This window comes from Poecile atricapillus, chromosome 3 (assembly GCF_030490865.1).
Source record: "Poecile atricapillus isolate bPoeAtr1 chromosome 3, bPoeAtr1.hap1, whole genome shotgun sequence".
Taxonomy (NCBI): Eukaryota; Metazoa; Chordata; class Aves; order Passeriformes; family Paridae; genus Poecile; species Poecile atricapillus.
The window spans coordinates 26,974,409-26,990,756 of NC_081251.1; the positions used below are offsets into that span (position 1 = coordinate 26,974,409).

The window sequence follows — 16,348 nt, forward strand, 5'->3', positions numbered from 1 at the left end:
ATCAAATTAAACAGATTTCCTGGTTTTAACACATGACATTTAAATACTCTTTTTATTGAACAATTTATAAAACTTTTACGGAATACTAAAAATTTTGGAGACTTTAAAAATGTTAATCTCATAATTAACAGTCAAGGATGTACTATCTTCACACATGCAAGACACTGATATTCCAAACCTATTGCTATGAACTTTCCAGTAATACACCACCATCTGCTTTTATGTTAAAGCAGAACCATTGCAGTTTTTTTCCACTCGTGAGGGAATTTCACAATGAAGCCGATAACGCAGCTTAGCTAATAAAGAATGATACATTTAATGTTAAAGTCCAAAAGCTTTTTTTATACAGAAATGAAAAAGAAAAATGGGTTGGGCAGAGTACTTTATATATACTTCATAGTATTATACGTATATAAAGTATATTTTTGTATACTTTATATATATGTGTACTTTATATATACTTAATAGTATTCCCTGCTTATAAAATCCTCCCTTTCTATTGGATGAAAGCAGTCACGTAGCACTCACCACTGATTAATGAAGATTAATTTTACGTGATACTGCACTTTAATCAAGGTTTAAAATACATCTTGTACTAACTTCTAATTTCCATTTAACTTTGGTAATTTGTAGCAAAAAAAAAAAAAAAAAAAGGAAAACAGAAATATTGAAAGCAGTATTAAAGGGAGAAGAGACCCCACTCAGATGGTTGCTCTTCCATGCTCTATACATGCACTTTGGCCCTGTGGTTTGTTACCAGTGTTGATAACTTCAGTTTGAATTTGGTAAATCAACAATTTGTATGTATATTATTCTATTTCCTTAGAAAAATGGAGATAGACTTCCATTTTCCAAAACTGTCATTTAGAGATATTTCAGAGGTATCTGTTCAGAGTAAGCATGCTGTGTATTTAGATAAACTTCCTTGGTCTAATATATCCATACGGACAATTATGACTTGAATCTATTTCTTGTAAGGGCAGAACAACCTGCTGGAGGTTACTAGTCAAGAAATGATTGAATAAAAACATGGAAATTGCATTTAATAATACATATCAAGTTAAAACAGATAACTGATAATGACATTCACTTGCTCTCTCTCTCTAGAAAGTGTTCTTATACACTGTAAGAAAAATAGTTACTAACAAACTAGGTGATCTTACCATAGCTATTAAATAAAAAAATTCACTCATTCTATGTAGTGGCGCATTTTGTTAATATATGGTTTATAGATAGTTTGTCCCAGTTATTCCCCCCCACCCTGAAGGGGAATGGTTGTACCCCAGTTCATCTCCTCCTTTTCCAAAATGCCACTCATCCCTATTTTCCAGAAAATTCAGTGTCAATCTCCCCCTTTTACCAATCATCCTAAACTCCCGGCTGCCCATATTGTGTGCCCTGCCCCTGATTCCAGATCCTTCCCTGTCTATCATTGTAAAGAAAGCTTTGTTCTGGACCCTTCCCTTTCAATTCCCTTACCCTGAAGGCCCCATTGGCCCGTGTGACCTGCTTTCTCCTCCCCTCCCTCCATTTGGCCCTGGAAAAGTACTCCCCTCCCTTTACTCCACCCTCATGGATTCCCCATTGGTTGGTTGTTTGTATCCTCCCCTCTGGTCTGCGTTATGTTTAATCCCATGCATGGCAGTGCTCAGGGCTTTTTGGTCCCTGGCCCGTTCTGGAGAGTAAAGCATTTGGGTTTCACACCAAAGACGTCTCTTTTTTTTCCATTCTGGTCCTTGGTACAAGCCTATCTTTGTAAACCGTAGAGCATTGTGCCCTAGCCCACGTTTCCTGAATAAGCTGCACTCCAGACTGCCTTGCTTTCTGGGGGGAGCCCACTCTTGTTGCAATGCCCAGAGGTGGCTGGACAGGAAAGTGGTGCTGAGACAATTCTAGTGAAGCCAAGATATCCACAGAGGCTTAGTATGTGACACCCATATGGACTGTTAATATGCCAGGTAAGTGTATGGTGAGTTTCTTGCTGAAATTTAGTTGATGGTAGGTACAAGGCAGATCACAAAAATGATTAATGAAAATATGTTGCAGAATTGCAGAGGTATACATAATAGCATGTTTAAAACAGATCACAGCTATCTTTAACAAGTCAAGAGAAAATTTCCCTGACTGTAAGATAGTGTCTGTATTGTATACATGACAATTTACTTTCTCCATTGGGAGGTCTATGGTAAATAATTATAAAATTATTGCAGGTGCTCTTATCTCCTGTAATTATGAGCTCTCTCTAGATCTCTTGAAGAACAAATCTCAAAGATTTCAAAGGCTTATAATCACAGTTCAGTTGGACAAATTCTGGTTTCATTAGACTAAATTATCAATCTCATTGAAAATTTAAGATTAAATAAAATCAGTTTATGCTGCAGTTTTCACTTGCTAAATCCATCAAGTCACATTCTGATCTATATAAAGATGCAATGTGACAGCATGAGCTCTGGGATGTAGCTGTCCCAGTGAGCTCCCAGCTGATGAACATGTCAGATACGGCAGCCCTGGCTGACCCTGGAGCACTAGCAAAAAGGAAGAGGCTGTTCCCTGTATTGAACAAGGGGTTTCAGAGGGTAAAAACAGAGCTCTGTGAAAAGAAAACTTAATTCATCTTCTCCACACAAAAAGGAAAAAGAAATATTATTCTTCCATTACTATTAGACAATCTACGTGGAAATATTAATCAGTCTTAATATCTTAACCTCATGTAAGCTGTGGGAAAGCAAAAAGCATCTCTTCCAGTATTAGGTAAAAATGAAAAAATATCTCATGGAAACTGTGTGTTTGACTACCAAAAGGATGATACGAATATACAGCTCAGGTTATGTTTTCCAAAGGAGCTACTAGTTTCAGGGTTTATTTAAAGCTTCTATTCTGTTTTATTGAATGGAATGGTTACTGGTGTACCTTATGTAGAGTCACTCCTAGCCATCAGAAGAGATTTGGTTACAACTGCAACTTAGTGTGCGTCCGTCCCCTGCTTTTAATTTGCTCTTGGAGTGGTCATGATTCAGTCGTATTTTCACACATGATTTTTGAAACAAAATCACCGAAAGAGAGAGAGAAGGGATCTTCTTCATTTACGTGACTAAGATAAACTTTCTTGGAAGAAAAATTTCCTTGGAAGTGTAGTTGGCAGTCAACTCTTTCCAATGTACAAACTCTGCTGGCCTGCATTGGTTAAGCTTCAAAGGAGAAAATGGCTTAGAATGCTGCATTTTTGAATGACCAACATAAAAATAGCTTTTTCAGTCAATGGAACAGAAGGTACTTTCCCCAAAGTCTGTGGCACATGGAAGTACTCAGCTCAGATAATATTCTTCAAACACAGATTATGTCAGTTATCATTAAAAACACCAAACTGTAGTAGGTCCCTGGAGACCAACAGATCAGCTGGAAGGTCAGAAGAAAGCAGCAATCGGACACTGGTGGAATGAACCAGTAGGTCCCAACGAGTGCTTATGCACACATACTGATATGGCCTATTACCACAGGATGTCTGTCAAACTCCTGCTTAAATTGAACATTGCTTACTCCTGGCACAACCCTTGCAAAAAGCCAGAACCTCCTCTCTTCCAAAATGCCACAGATGATGTTGATAAAAAGGATGCATTCTTTGGAACACAGAAGGAAATTCTGGCACATAAAATGCATGTAAGTAAATAAAAAACTTATTGAAATGTTGCAAATGCTTCACTGAAAAACTAACCAAATATTTTACGTTTTAGGGAAACACACTTTTAATTTCACTATTTCATGTTGCAGTTTCCACAGCTGCAGTGTATTGTAAGCAAGTGCAAAGAGTATGCCCCAGATACTAAATATGTAGAAAATACTCATGGGATTCAATTTTGACACTGAAAATTTGCAAAGATATGATTTATTATAAACTTGAAAAGGCTACATGGTAAAATATTCTCTGATATCTAAGCACCACATGACTTTTTTTCTTTTTGAGCTGACAGCTTTCACATATAGTGAGTGCAATGACCTATTTTTAGACAGTAATACAAGGTGATGCTAGCTCAGATACACTGGCAGTCTGGCAAGGGCATTCTTAACTCTAGTTGCTTTTATTTCATACCATGGGAAGTTCATTAGGAGGTTCATACAGTTACATAAACATATTCTAGACATTTTTTTGGTTCTTTTCCTGTGCACCAGTAATGCCTTTTAGTGCTATGAGAGTTATCTACTGAAATTCATAACCCACAGTACCTTAAAGGCTAAAAGAGTTTTTGAAGCCAGCTAAGAAATTTACTTTAAAAAAGAACTTTCTGAAAATCAATAATGAAAAGCAGTTACAATTACAAAACAGAAATATTGATCAGTTTGCCTTATAGCCTTAATTCATTTTACAAAGAAACCAAAATTACTAAAAGAATTATTTTTTATTCAAATTCTAATTAAAATATGTTCATTTGATTGATGTGTGCTTTATGGGCAACAGTAGTAGAAGTATAAATGAGTTGCAGAGTAAAGAAAAAGCCTTTTTCAACAAAGGATCTGACACAGTGATGGAAAAAATCCAATCTGTAGAAATGGAAAGCATAATCTTTTGAGAAGGTCAACTTTCTTCTGTCCCAGAAATAATACACTGAAAAACATACATTAAAACTGTGCACAAAAACAATGCAGTGGTTTTTTTTTGTTAACTCAAATTGCAGCGCTTAGGAGTGTGCCTGACCGATATCACTGCAAATAAGTATTATCTGAATTACCTCAATGAATTTGCTCCTCAGTTAACCAAAAGTAACTGGGATGAAAAGCAGAGAAATATGACAATCAATACCTCTTCCCCCTTTTTATCTCCAAAGCAGAATAAGACTTTTGTTTCAAAACTAATAAAGAACAAAATAGTCACTATTACCTTTTTCACAGAATCGACCAGTGAAGTGTAGTGGGCAGTCACACTGGAATGAGGTGGCCCCGGTAGGCAGAGAGAGAGGATGACAAGTGCCTCCATTATGGCACAGTCCTTCCTGGCACACAGATGGTGATGCAGGAGAAATCTGAGAGGGCACACCCTGGTCAGGCAAGCGAGGCACATCAGAAGAAACCACAGGTAATGCTGTTGATAGATGTGTGGGTACAGAGATTCTGAAAGGAGAGAGACAACATAGTAAAAAAGTGAGATGTAATCTTGTTACTGCACTTAAGCTTTAATTGATATTAGTTTGTATTTTTTTAAACAGAAATTGACTATACTTAAGAAAATATGAATATATAAGAGATTCCAAAATCAAGACCCATCCTGAAAACTTGCAAAACCACAGAGAAGGTACTTTTTCCTGTGAGGGTGCAAAGAACAGCCTTCATGCAAGTAGCACAGTCTTTAGGTGCTCTTAGAATTAATTTTCGGTGGATGTCAACAATGGTTGATAAATAAACACAGGCTTCACTTATTAAATAACTCGTTGCTTAAAGTTACCAAAACTTGCAAGGCAATTCTATAAGAGACTTCCATAGAAGTAGATCAAGCATGCATAGCAGAAGGGAAAAAGCTCTACTACAGAAACACAGTCTATTTTAATTCACAGAAATACTGAGGAGAAAGGGGAAAGGTGAAAAAAAAAAAGACTTTCTTGGTTTAATATCACCTTTTTGCCAACTGTTTATCACATTTTTTTGTCTCTACCAAAGCGCCAAACTTGTGACCATGAAAATTCTGCAAATGTATAGCTTCCAATTTACTGAGCACAACTAATACACAATCACACAAATTTACTGTGGTGAGGAAAAAGCAGAAGTAATCAAGAGTCCCAAGAAGATTTCTGACTATTTAATAAGCTTTATCAATTAAAAAATAGATTCTCACTGAATTTTGCATATGACATTCTTCTTTCATTTTCTGAAGTTCAAGAGATACTATTTTTATCCCAGAAAGCAATTCCTAATTCTGAATTCTAATTTGGAAACCAAAATCTAATTAACTAATCTTACTATTTATACCTCCTTAGTAATTTAAAATTTTGTGAATATTTCTCTTACGTTTTAATGTTGTGCCAAAAAAAAAAAAAAAAAAGTGATCTAGAGCACCTCTCCTACAACTACAGGTTGAGAGTGAGAGAGTGGCCTGGAGAAGAGAAGGCTTTGGGGAGACTTAATTGTGTCCTTCCAGTACCTGAAAGGGCCCACAGGAAAGCTGGAGAGGGACTTTCTGTAGGAATGTGTAGTGACAGAACAAGGAGGGATGGCTTTAAGTTGAAGAAGGATAGGTTTACATTAGATATTAGGAAAAAATCCCTTACTGTGGGGGTTGTGAGGCACTGAATTAGGTTGCCCAGAGAAATTGTTGGTGCCTCAACCCTGGAAGTGTTCAATTCCAGTCTGGATGGGGCTCTGAGTAACCTGATCAGGTGAATGGTGTGCCAGACTATGGCAGTGGGGTTGGAACTACATAGTCACTAAGATCCCTTCCATGGAAACCTATGATTCTGTAAAAGATAGATGAGGTTGAACTGAAGTATCACTAACATTTTGACCAAAATAAAGCATAGAGATTAAGTGCTTAATACAATGGTTTATGGGCACCACAGTTAGCAAAAGAGTATTTTTTGGCAATATGTTGAACATCAACAGTCAAATTCATACTTATTTTGGTGCAAATGATGGCATAAAGCTTCTTTACAAAAAATGAAAAGAAGCCCAGATATTGGCCCCTGCTCTGCCCTTCCCTTTCTATTTGTCTCCTGTTCCTGTATCAGCTAAAACTTCTGCTTCACCATATTTTAGAGTTGGAAGTATGTCTTAAAAAGGAGCATTGGAAAGTGATGATGCACCAGTAGATTGTAACTGCAGAAACAAGATAGGTGGGGACGCAATTCAGTACGACATTGCATTCACTGCTCCAAGCATTTGTCTAACCTCCTCTTAAGTCTAGCTTCCACATTTTTTCATATCCCATTTACCTGAAAACTGATTTTAATAATTTGCTTTTTTTTAATCCATCTTTTAGGATGTACTAACAAGCTTCATAATATTCTGAAAAAAACTCCAGCCAAGATAACACATCCCAGGTAAGTGAGTTGTCTGTTAATGCCACTATTAAAAATCTGCTTCTCCAAATTATCAATACAGCAAAAAAAAGGATACATATCCAGAATCAGTTAGGAAAGAAAAGAAGGTGAGCAGAGGAAGGAGACAAATCATTCAGGGCAAAGTAAATGTTTAAGGGGACCCAAAGAAGAGCACAGTAACTGAGAAAGGAGTGGAGCCTGGGAAAGAACAAAAGGGACACAGGGCTTATGTGACAGTAGAGAGATGTGCAGAGCCATAATAGTAAGGAAAACATTAGAATGGGATACTTAACCAGGGATGCAGTATGCATCCAAAACACAAAATAGCCAAAACACACACAGTGTGGTCCTTAGCAATGAGTATTTCAAGGCAGTGATCTGCTTTATATGAGAGAAAAGCATCCAACAAAATAGCAGTCATCAAGTAATTTTTGGCTGAAAAGAAATCCTTAAAATATTTTTGAGGCTGAAGACTTGCTAATAAAGGGCTCGACTTTAACTGCACTGTAAGAAAATAAGTGACTTACTGTTTATTTTTATTTAGATGAATTGAATAACAACATTTCCATTTCCATAAATACAACGAGAACAGTGTAACTGCTGGATTTACAATAATACTTTTCCCCTAAGGGATATAACTCACATGAACTTCATGTAGGCTATTCATAGTAACATTAAGGGTGCATTAATGTGTATTATCTTCTACCAGCAAGCACAGCAAATCTTCTATTTGCTAGCACAGCAAATTAAAAATGCTTAGTCACCTGCTGGGTTTATAATCTTTGATTAAAAGTAAATAACCAAAAATCTCGATTTTGTCCCCAAGCATAACCTAAACATTGTAGAAATTCTGAACTAATAGTAGGTTTATGTAAAGATTTAGAAAATTACAGGAGAAATTTATTGGGAGCAATTAATGGTATTTGTTGATTTTTCTGTTACTCCTGGAAAAAATAAATCAACAAAAACTACATAAAACCTGGGGAATTAACACAGTATAAACTAAGCTCTTACCATTAACTATTAGAGAGATAATTTTTCTAATGACAGACAATCCTGTCTGACCACTGCAAAATTTACTCTTCCGAACCTGTTCACAGCTACTGTCAGAGGTAAAATGCTGAACATGACAGAGAGCTGTCTGACTGGCAGGTGCATTCTTGTCTCTACTGAAAGCACTGATTTCCAGCTGTGGAAGTTACACATCCCCTTTCTGATTGGAAGCTACTGTTTTTCTCTTAAATAGAATCACAGCAGTGCGCTTTAAAGGAAATTTTATGAGCGCAAGTAATGCAGCTTTTCTTCATTTTTTGGTTGACATTCTAATCTGCAGAGAAGAAAAGAAAGGAAAGCTACTTGGTAGGCTGATTTCTCCCCGGTTCATTTGCTAATTTTTCACAGGATGTCAGCCTTTGCAGTGTTGTTCTGGATGTTTTGCTTCTAGATGGTGCCTGACTGTGTTTGTGCCAGCACTGCTTCCAGGCACCCCGCAGCTCCCTGCCTTGCCACAAAAGCAGGGCAGAGTTTGCTGGGGCTGGTTAGTGGGGCAAACATCTGCAGCTGCACTCACAAGCCATTCAAGCTGCTGCTGTGAATAAGCAATGACCTCAGCTCAATGAATTTTAGCTAAAACATTGTTTGAATAAAGAGCTGGGAAGCATTTAAAGTAAAGTAGTAATTGAGGTGTTAAAAGTTTTGACGAAGTGTAACAAAAATATATCAAGCAAAACTTGATTCACTGTTACTCCACAACAAGACCACAATTTTCTATTTGTTTTTTTTCTTTTCAATTTCCCAGGCTGTCACTGCCTCTCAGGTCAACTATGCGCATAAAGATCTTTTAACTTGCTGCAAGCATCAACACATTGTTTTTAATCTTAAAATGAGCTTAAAAAGCTGAGTTTTAAAGGCCTGCAAGCTTGTGTTTCATAGCTGAGTGCATGTAAGCTTGAAGTGCTTGTCTAAACATAGACGTTAGTGCAATTTGAAGTCTTGTACGTTTTATATTACATTGTTTGCCACTCAAGAAGGTGTATGAGGAACTGAATGGCAGGAATATAGCATTTAGAGTTCATGTTCGATGTTATGTTATTAACCAAAAGCACATACCCAAAACAGCTGTGCTTCCCTCTCCCATGCACTCTCCTCTATTCAATGAGAGCCTGGAACTATCAGTGTGTGGAGTCAGAGGCACTGCAGCTTATAAAGCTACCAGCACCTCTGGGATGCCCTGCTCTGCAGTGACCTGGCAGTGGGGGTCAGCCTGACAGGGGCTTACCTGTGTGCTGCCAGTTTAGCCCCTGCACCAGGGCACTGACCCTGCCATGAGAGTTGTCAGCCTGAAGGAAGGAAGGCTCCAGGGAATCTGATTTGTTTGTGTGAATACGTGAGTGGGGAGGGAAGGGGAAGGGATGGAAGCAGATACTTCTTGCTGGTGGCTAGGACATACAGCAATGGTCACAAACTGAAATGCAAGAAATTCTACCTGAAGGAGTCTTTTTTGTTGGTTTGTTTTTTTTTTTCAGGGTGATCTATCTATATAATGGACTTCAAACTGAGACCTGCAAAGGGAGAAGATTTTCCCCCAAGTAATTCATTATCAGGCTGATGGCAGATGTGTCTACAGAAGCACTCTGACATTTCCCATGAAGCAGGTTGGTGAGACAAGCAATGGCATGGGAGTCCCTGTGATATGATAACATCTCCAATGCCTGTATCTTCTGGTACTTATGCACTTAACATTTTATTACTGGGGTAATGGATTTAGCCTTATCTGATATGAGTGGGATAAGGCAGTTTGTATTTTTATCTTGTCAATAAAGTAGTTTCTGCTGGGAAGCAACTGCTTTTATTTGCAGTTTTCTACAGTGGAAAAGTGTGCATCTGCCATTTTTCTTAGGTTGTGACAGAATATTGTTTTAAGTGAATATTTTAGAATTTGGAGCCAATAGGAAGATTTTTCAAGAGCATTAGAATGCATGGTATAATATAATTCGAAAGTTTATGAAACTGAAAACAACTGCACTTCATAGAAATGTTGGTTTAAACAGGAATAAATATGTAGTACCTTGAATGCAATTTGGCAAGAATTAATAAAGCCTTTTACAGGCTGTTTATTTCACTGTTCACAACCATGTCAAGCAGAGTACTTTAAATGGCATCTCACTGATTTCAGTGGATCCACAGAGCAGTATATCTGTGCACTTACCCTCCCGGAGACACTATTTACATCACTCAACACAGTAATTGTGAAAACAATTCAAGAACTTACCAGATATGGATTATTTATATTCTGCAGTTTATATGTGACTCTGATTTCCTCACTCATCACAATTTTTGTTTTAGTTGAAAGTGTTTGGGGTCAGTTTTCTGAATAAAGATGATATATGCTCAGGCATAGCTCTTAAAAAATTAAATTTTCAGTGTATGTTCCAGACTGTGAGCCCAGCTTCCCTCTTCTATGAGTCACAACATTTGGTAGCAGAACCCAGTGATATTGTAGTTGCAGCTTGCCATTAAAAAATTTGCAACTGGAATGACATCATTATTTGCAACTGCTTTTGCACACACAGAATCTCATTTAATGGTGCAAACTCTTAGCAATGCAAATAGTATATTCAATATACAATGCAGCCAAAGATGTGAGAATGAAATTAACTGAACAAAGCTGATGAAAGCTCTGTTTACAAATAGGAAGAAAATATTTAAACTCTAGGATGCATAGCAGTGCTAGATATGGGAAGAAATGTCAGTTACAGACAGCTGAAAGTGGAAAGAGGAAAAATAAATACATGTACTAAGACATATTCCTGCTGTTTCCTCTAAAGTATATAGATTCCATGAACCTTGCAGTGGCTAAGTAAGTTACTGCAGCAACAATACTTTATGTTGAAGGTTTAATAGCAAAAACCTTTCTAAACTAAATGTTGAAGTGAGTGAGTGTTCCTTAGATGATACTTGAAAAACACCCTTAGTCCCTAAGTTTAGGACAATTGTAAAAACAATGTTTTTTTAAAAACTGAAGAACTGAATTTCCGTATCAAATCCAGTCATCTTTTTACTTGGCTTGCTTGAGGAAATAAGGGATCATTAAGTCTTTCAGCTGTTCACACTGACCTTTACTTAAGCATAAAACATTACATGTACCAGTGATCCAAACATTAAACTCTAAAAAAAGGAAAGAGGTCAAACTGCTGAACACTGAGTGGACCAGTGTACAAATCTTACACCTTCGGAAGTTTAAACAAATCTCAAATCTGTGTGAACTTCAGCTTTCTCTTTTACATTTAGTCAATAATCACAGTTGGAAGACCTCTCACCAGTTTCGTCTTAGCTGTTATTTAGAAGAAGACCACTAAAAAAGGCCTAATCACCGCATCTTTTTGTTGATTTCTGCAACTACTTTTGTTTCTTGAAACTGGTCGCTTTGAAAGGAAATAAATACTTGCATTCTCTCTTTGAAGATTCTTTCAGCAGATGAAAAATGTTATTTTGTTTTTTAACATGATGCTGTATGGATGCTAACTCTGAAATAGAGAGCACGGTGCCTGTGGAAATTGCAGGCCACATAGCTTTCTCAGTCTTGCCTGGGAAAGTGGCCTGGGAATTCATAAGGAGGAATTAAAACAATCCTCAGAGATAGAGAACAGCCTTGCAGGTGCTGTTTGTCTGTTCCTTGTTTTCTTGCAAGAGAAGGTTGAGGGGTGGTGTACCCCACTAGCCAATGATGGTGATGTGGTTCCAGTCCTAAATGTCTGAATAAATTGTACTGGATAAATTGAGTTCCTGTAACAGAGATGCTGTGACAGCTCTCTCAAAAATCTCAATTCCAGAATGGAGTAACTACTGTTTACCAAAGATTCTAAGTTCAAGCAGTAAAAACCCATGGATACCATCTATAATTTAGACTCCAAAATACATGATCTACCTGTGCAACACTATTGCACAATGTGTCTGTGATGGATACAGGAGAAGCACTTCTAGATCCTGAATATGCAATTGATTTCCTAAGCAATAATTAATTCAGGCAAGACTCCTGCATTGTAATTTTCAGGGCTATAGTAGCCAAACTTTGGTCTTTGCCCACAGCAAATACTGTCCAGATGAATAGTGCCCTGCTTGGACAAGAAAAAACCCTGAAATGCTTCAAGAGATATACTTACAAAACAATTGATACAGTGGAAAAATAAAAATCTGTACTCAAGTAAATAATCTAGCCAAGGGGTGGCAACCATATGTGCACACTTTTCCTTTATCCATTCAATACTTATTCCATGCAGGACATTCAATACTTACTCCATGAAGGACAGAACAGACAAACGGACTGCTCTGGGGAATTCTTACAGAACTTCTGGAAGGTGTTTATAATTCCACCAAGCTAAGGACAGAACTGAAATCAAGAATCTGATAAACCAGAAGAGCTGTCTTTTCACTGATCTGGGGAATAAAAGCAGAAAGAAGGGATGTACCAACCCTAGACCTGTCTTTTACAGTCTCATCTCAATTTCTTCTAGGAATATTTAGGAGATCCTGTTCTCTCTGAGATACACTTATAGAAGAGAGGCATTCTCAGATACTAAGAAGTGTGAGGAGAACTCTTAAGAGAATCAAGATGCTTTCACAAATGAATGGCAGACTGGAAATTCAATGTGTCCTGACTACATTAGCAATAAAATTCAGTTTTGAGAGTAGATATTTTGTTTTTAGAGGTCTCACACAAGAATAGTTTAGGCCTTTAAATAATTTTTACAGATGCACTGCCTTATTTATTTTAGGATTAGTTTCCCCATGTGCTGAAAATATTTCTTACCCACTTAATAGAAGTAGGGAAGATACACGTTTGTGGTTTTGACTGGGATAGAGTTACAGTAGCAATTGTCTCTGTTGTTGATTCCTACTGAGAGCAGTGGTGGTAATACAGAGATGTTTTAGTTACTGCCACGCAGTGTTTGCACACAGTCAAGGCCTTTTCTGCTCCTCACCCCACCCCACCAATGAGCAGGCTGGGAGTGTACAAGGAGTTGGAAGGGCACACAGCCTGATCCCAACTGCCCAAAGGGACTCCCTATTGTGTCATGATCAGCATATGAGGCTGGGTGAAGAGGGAATACTTGGAGTGATGGCATTTGTCTTCCTAAGTCAATGATGCAAGTGATGGAGAACTGCTTTCTGGAGATGGCTGAGCCTCCACCTGCTTGTGGGAAGTAGTGAATGAATTCCTCATTTTGCTTTGCTTGTCCATGGCTTTAGCTTTACCTGTTAAACTGTCTTTATCGCTACTCATAAATTTTCTTACTTATACTTTTTCATTCTCTCCCCCATCCCACCAGGGAGGACTGAGCAAGTGGTGGAGTGGGGGTTAGTTGCCAGCTGGGGTTAAATCATGACATTTTATAAATACTAATTAAGATTCCTGGATAGAAAACAATTTTCTATTCAAAGACTGTGTTACTGGAGAGAAACAGTAATTAAAAAAACATTCTGTATCACACATTATAGAAATTAACATAAAAGCTGTCCTGAAAGCAAGATGAGAATGATATGTTGAAATTATTAGTACAGAAAGAGTTAAAAATGCAGAGTACTGTTATGTATCATCTAGTCTTTCTTCCAGACTTAATTTCTAATTATATCTTAATGCTGGAGAATGGCTGACATGCATAAACACAAACATCATTTATTCATCAGTAATTTGGCATTTAATTAAAATATTACTGCATTCTCATTGAGTGCATAAGAAAGAGTGTTGTAAATATGACAGGTCAAAAAATCCCTGTAATATTAAACAAGAGAATGAAAAAATACAGTACTTGAAACATCCTAAATAGAATTTTACAAGGTAAAAGGCAAGAAACTAAAATAATAGGCCTTAATGTATTTTTTTTCTGGGAGGAATAAATGATTTTATAATAAATAAAGTGCATGACAGATGACAGAGTAAATATCAGCCCATAGTTAAACTGGGTGTTGGGGTCTACTTAAGAACTGATGAGAATAGAGCTGTTAGCCTAGTTGTTTATCTCATGCACTCCCACATGCCCTCAGTTCCCCCATGCCCCGTTATGTTCACTGGATTTCCACTTTCACTTCTAGCAGGGAGGTTGCTGCTGGTCTGGGAAGCTTGAGTGGAAAGTCAAGTTGAGTCATGCTGAACTGCTGTCTGTACTAATTGGTCTTGACTGTTACCAGCCACAGTTTCTGTGTATGCCCTGGTATTCATCTCCAGGCACCTCTCTTATCTTCATTACCCTCCCCCACTTCCAGGATCTTTCTGCCAGCCAGGAGGTTTATCTTATTTTCTGGCCAATCTTCAGTCATCTGGGACCTTAACATGTAGTCAAAACTGATCATAAATGATGGAGTGTGGCTTGGTGAGCTCTTCCATCACCTGTGTCAGTGCCCTTGGGTGAATCCCACCTGGCCCATCAGACTTCAGTGTCTAAATGGCTCAGCAGGTCGCTAATTCCTCCTGGATTACAGGGGCTCTGTGCTGCTCCTACCAGCTCAGGTGGCTGCTTGCCCTGAGGATAACTGGTCTTTCAGTTAAGTCTGAGGTAAAGGAGGAGTTAAGTACATCAGCCTTTTCCTCTTTCTTGGTGATAATGCTCTCTCCAAGGAAATGGAGATTTTCCTTGGCCCTTCTTTTGCTGCTAATGTATTTATGAAAACACTTTTTATTATCTTTCACAGCAGTGGCCAGATTGAATTCTAGTGGAGCTTTTGCCTCTAATTTTCTCTCTACATGACCTAATGATATCCTTGTACTCTTCCTGAGTTTCCTGCCACTTCTTGCAAAGGTTTAAACTTTTTGTCCTGAAGTCCTGTGAAACAGGAACAGTCCCTGTTCAGCCAGGCCACCATTCTTCCCCACTGGTTCATCTTTTGGCACATAAGGTTAACTTCTTCTTTGTTATTAAAGAAGACCACTTTGTTATTAAAGATGGTTTTCTAAGGGACTTTCTGAAATCGAGTACTGAAGAGGCACCCAAAGTCCACCTTCTGTAAGTCCAAGGTAGAGGTTTAGTTGATCTCCTTCCTTACTTCACTGGGAATTGAAAACTTTACCATTTCATGGTTGCTGTGCCTCAGGCATCCTCCAGCAACTAATAGTCTCTCTGTGCAGAAATACAGTGTGAGATCAGCCTCCTGAATGATGCTTTTATCTCCTGTCACTTTATTAACTGCAGGCTTCAGGGTCTGCTACTACTGTTTGGTCCAGACATTGTTAAAATGTACAACCACTTGTATTGGTTGAAATGGGTGGTTTCTGGTTAAGAATTAAAAAGTTCAATTTTGGATATTCATATGTCTGTCCTTTTATTACTTTTTTTATTTACTGGTTGCTATTGTTTAAAATTTAATATTTATTTTTTCCTACAGCAATATCATATTTTAGCATGTCCCAGTGTAAGAGACAATGCTGGTAGATTATTTTCTTTTCTTGGAATGACTGTAAGGGTACACTAAACAATGTTACATTTTTACTAGAGGGATTTTCCTAAAGAAAGACTGTTAAATGCTGGAGTAAGTAATATTTATCTTTCATGCAATTGGAAAACAATTGGAATTTTGGCCCAAATGTGTTTTTGTAACAAACACTCTGACTTTACCTGAGAGTGAACAAATACTGTAACTATGATGTTGAGAGCACCAAGGAGAGCTATCAATAACAAAGTAATTTAAAAGTTTGATACTTATGACCTCATGTTCAATCTCTTTTCGATTCCTAATTCTCCAAGGCGTCAAAGTGCCGCCCCATATCATCTCTTTTCCTCCTAAATATTTGAAGAAATTTAATCTACAAATAAAACTTCAGGACAGAATTCACTTTGTCAAACATTATCTGCTTAAGAGCTTTGAAACTGGCCTGAGCTGGCCGCCATGGTTCTCCCTGTAGACAATCTATATGCACAGAGAGGCATCTCCAGCTCATCACATTCTAAGAAAAATAACCAAATTTTCTCCGTCAATTAGAAGTGGTACTAAATAAAACAACTGTGATGAGTGAGGAAAAATTCCTACTTCTGCTCACTATGTCACACTTAAAATTATTTGTGTTTTGAATACAGAGCTGAAGAACATCTGAAACCACTTTTACATATTGAAAACATTCCCTAAAAGCATTTCCCATAAATCATATACCTTTACAGCAAAGAATGGAGCTTACCTTACCTTTTTACAACCTAAAGCAGTATTTCTAACACTTTGGGCAGTTTAAGTTTCCAATGAAGAGACTGCTGTTACTTTAACATGTGTAACAGAATGTGACTCTAACTTAGGAAAGTCTTAAAACATGGAGAGATAGTAACAGGTGACATTATCCAGAC

At 37.6% G+C, this 16,348-nt stretch overlaps 1 protein-coding gene across 1 annotated transcript in view; it reads right to left on the reverse strand.

The window, feature by feature from the left end:
* EYS (eyes shut homolog) overlaps window positions 1–16,348 on the reverse strand; it is a 625,315-nt gene that overhangs the window by 187,456 nt on the left and 421,511 nt on the right. Inside the window, exon 26 of the mRNA XM_058836459.1 lies at window positions 4,874–5,103. Within this exon, the coding sequence (XP_058692442.1) occupies window positions 4,874–5,103 (230 nt within the window). The remainder of the gene's footprint in view (window positions 1–4,873; window positions 5,104–16,348) is intronic.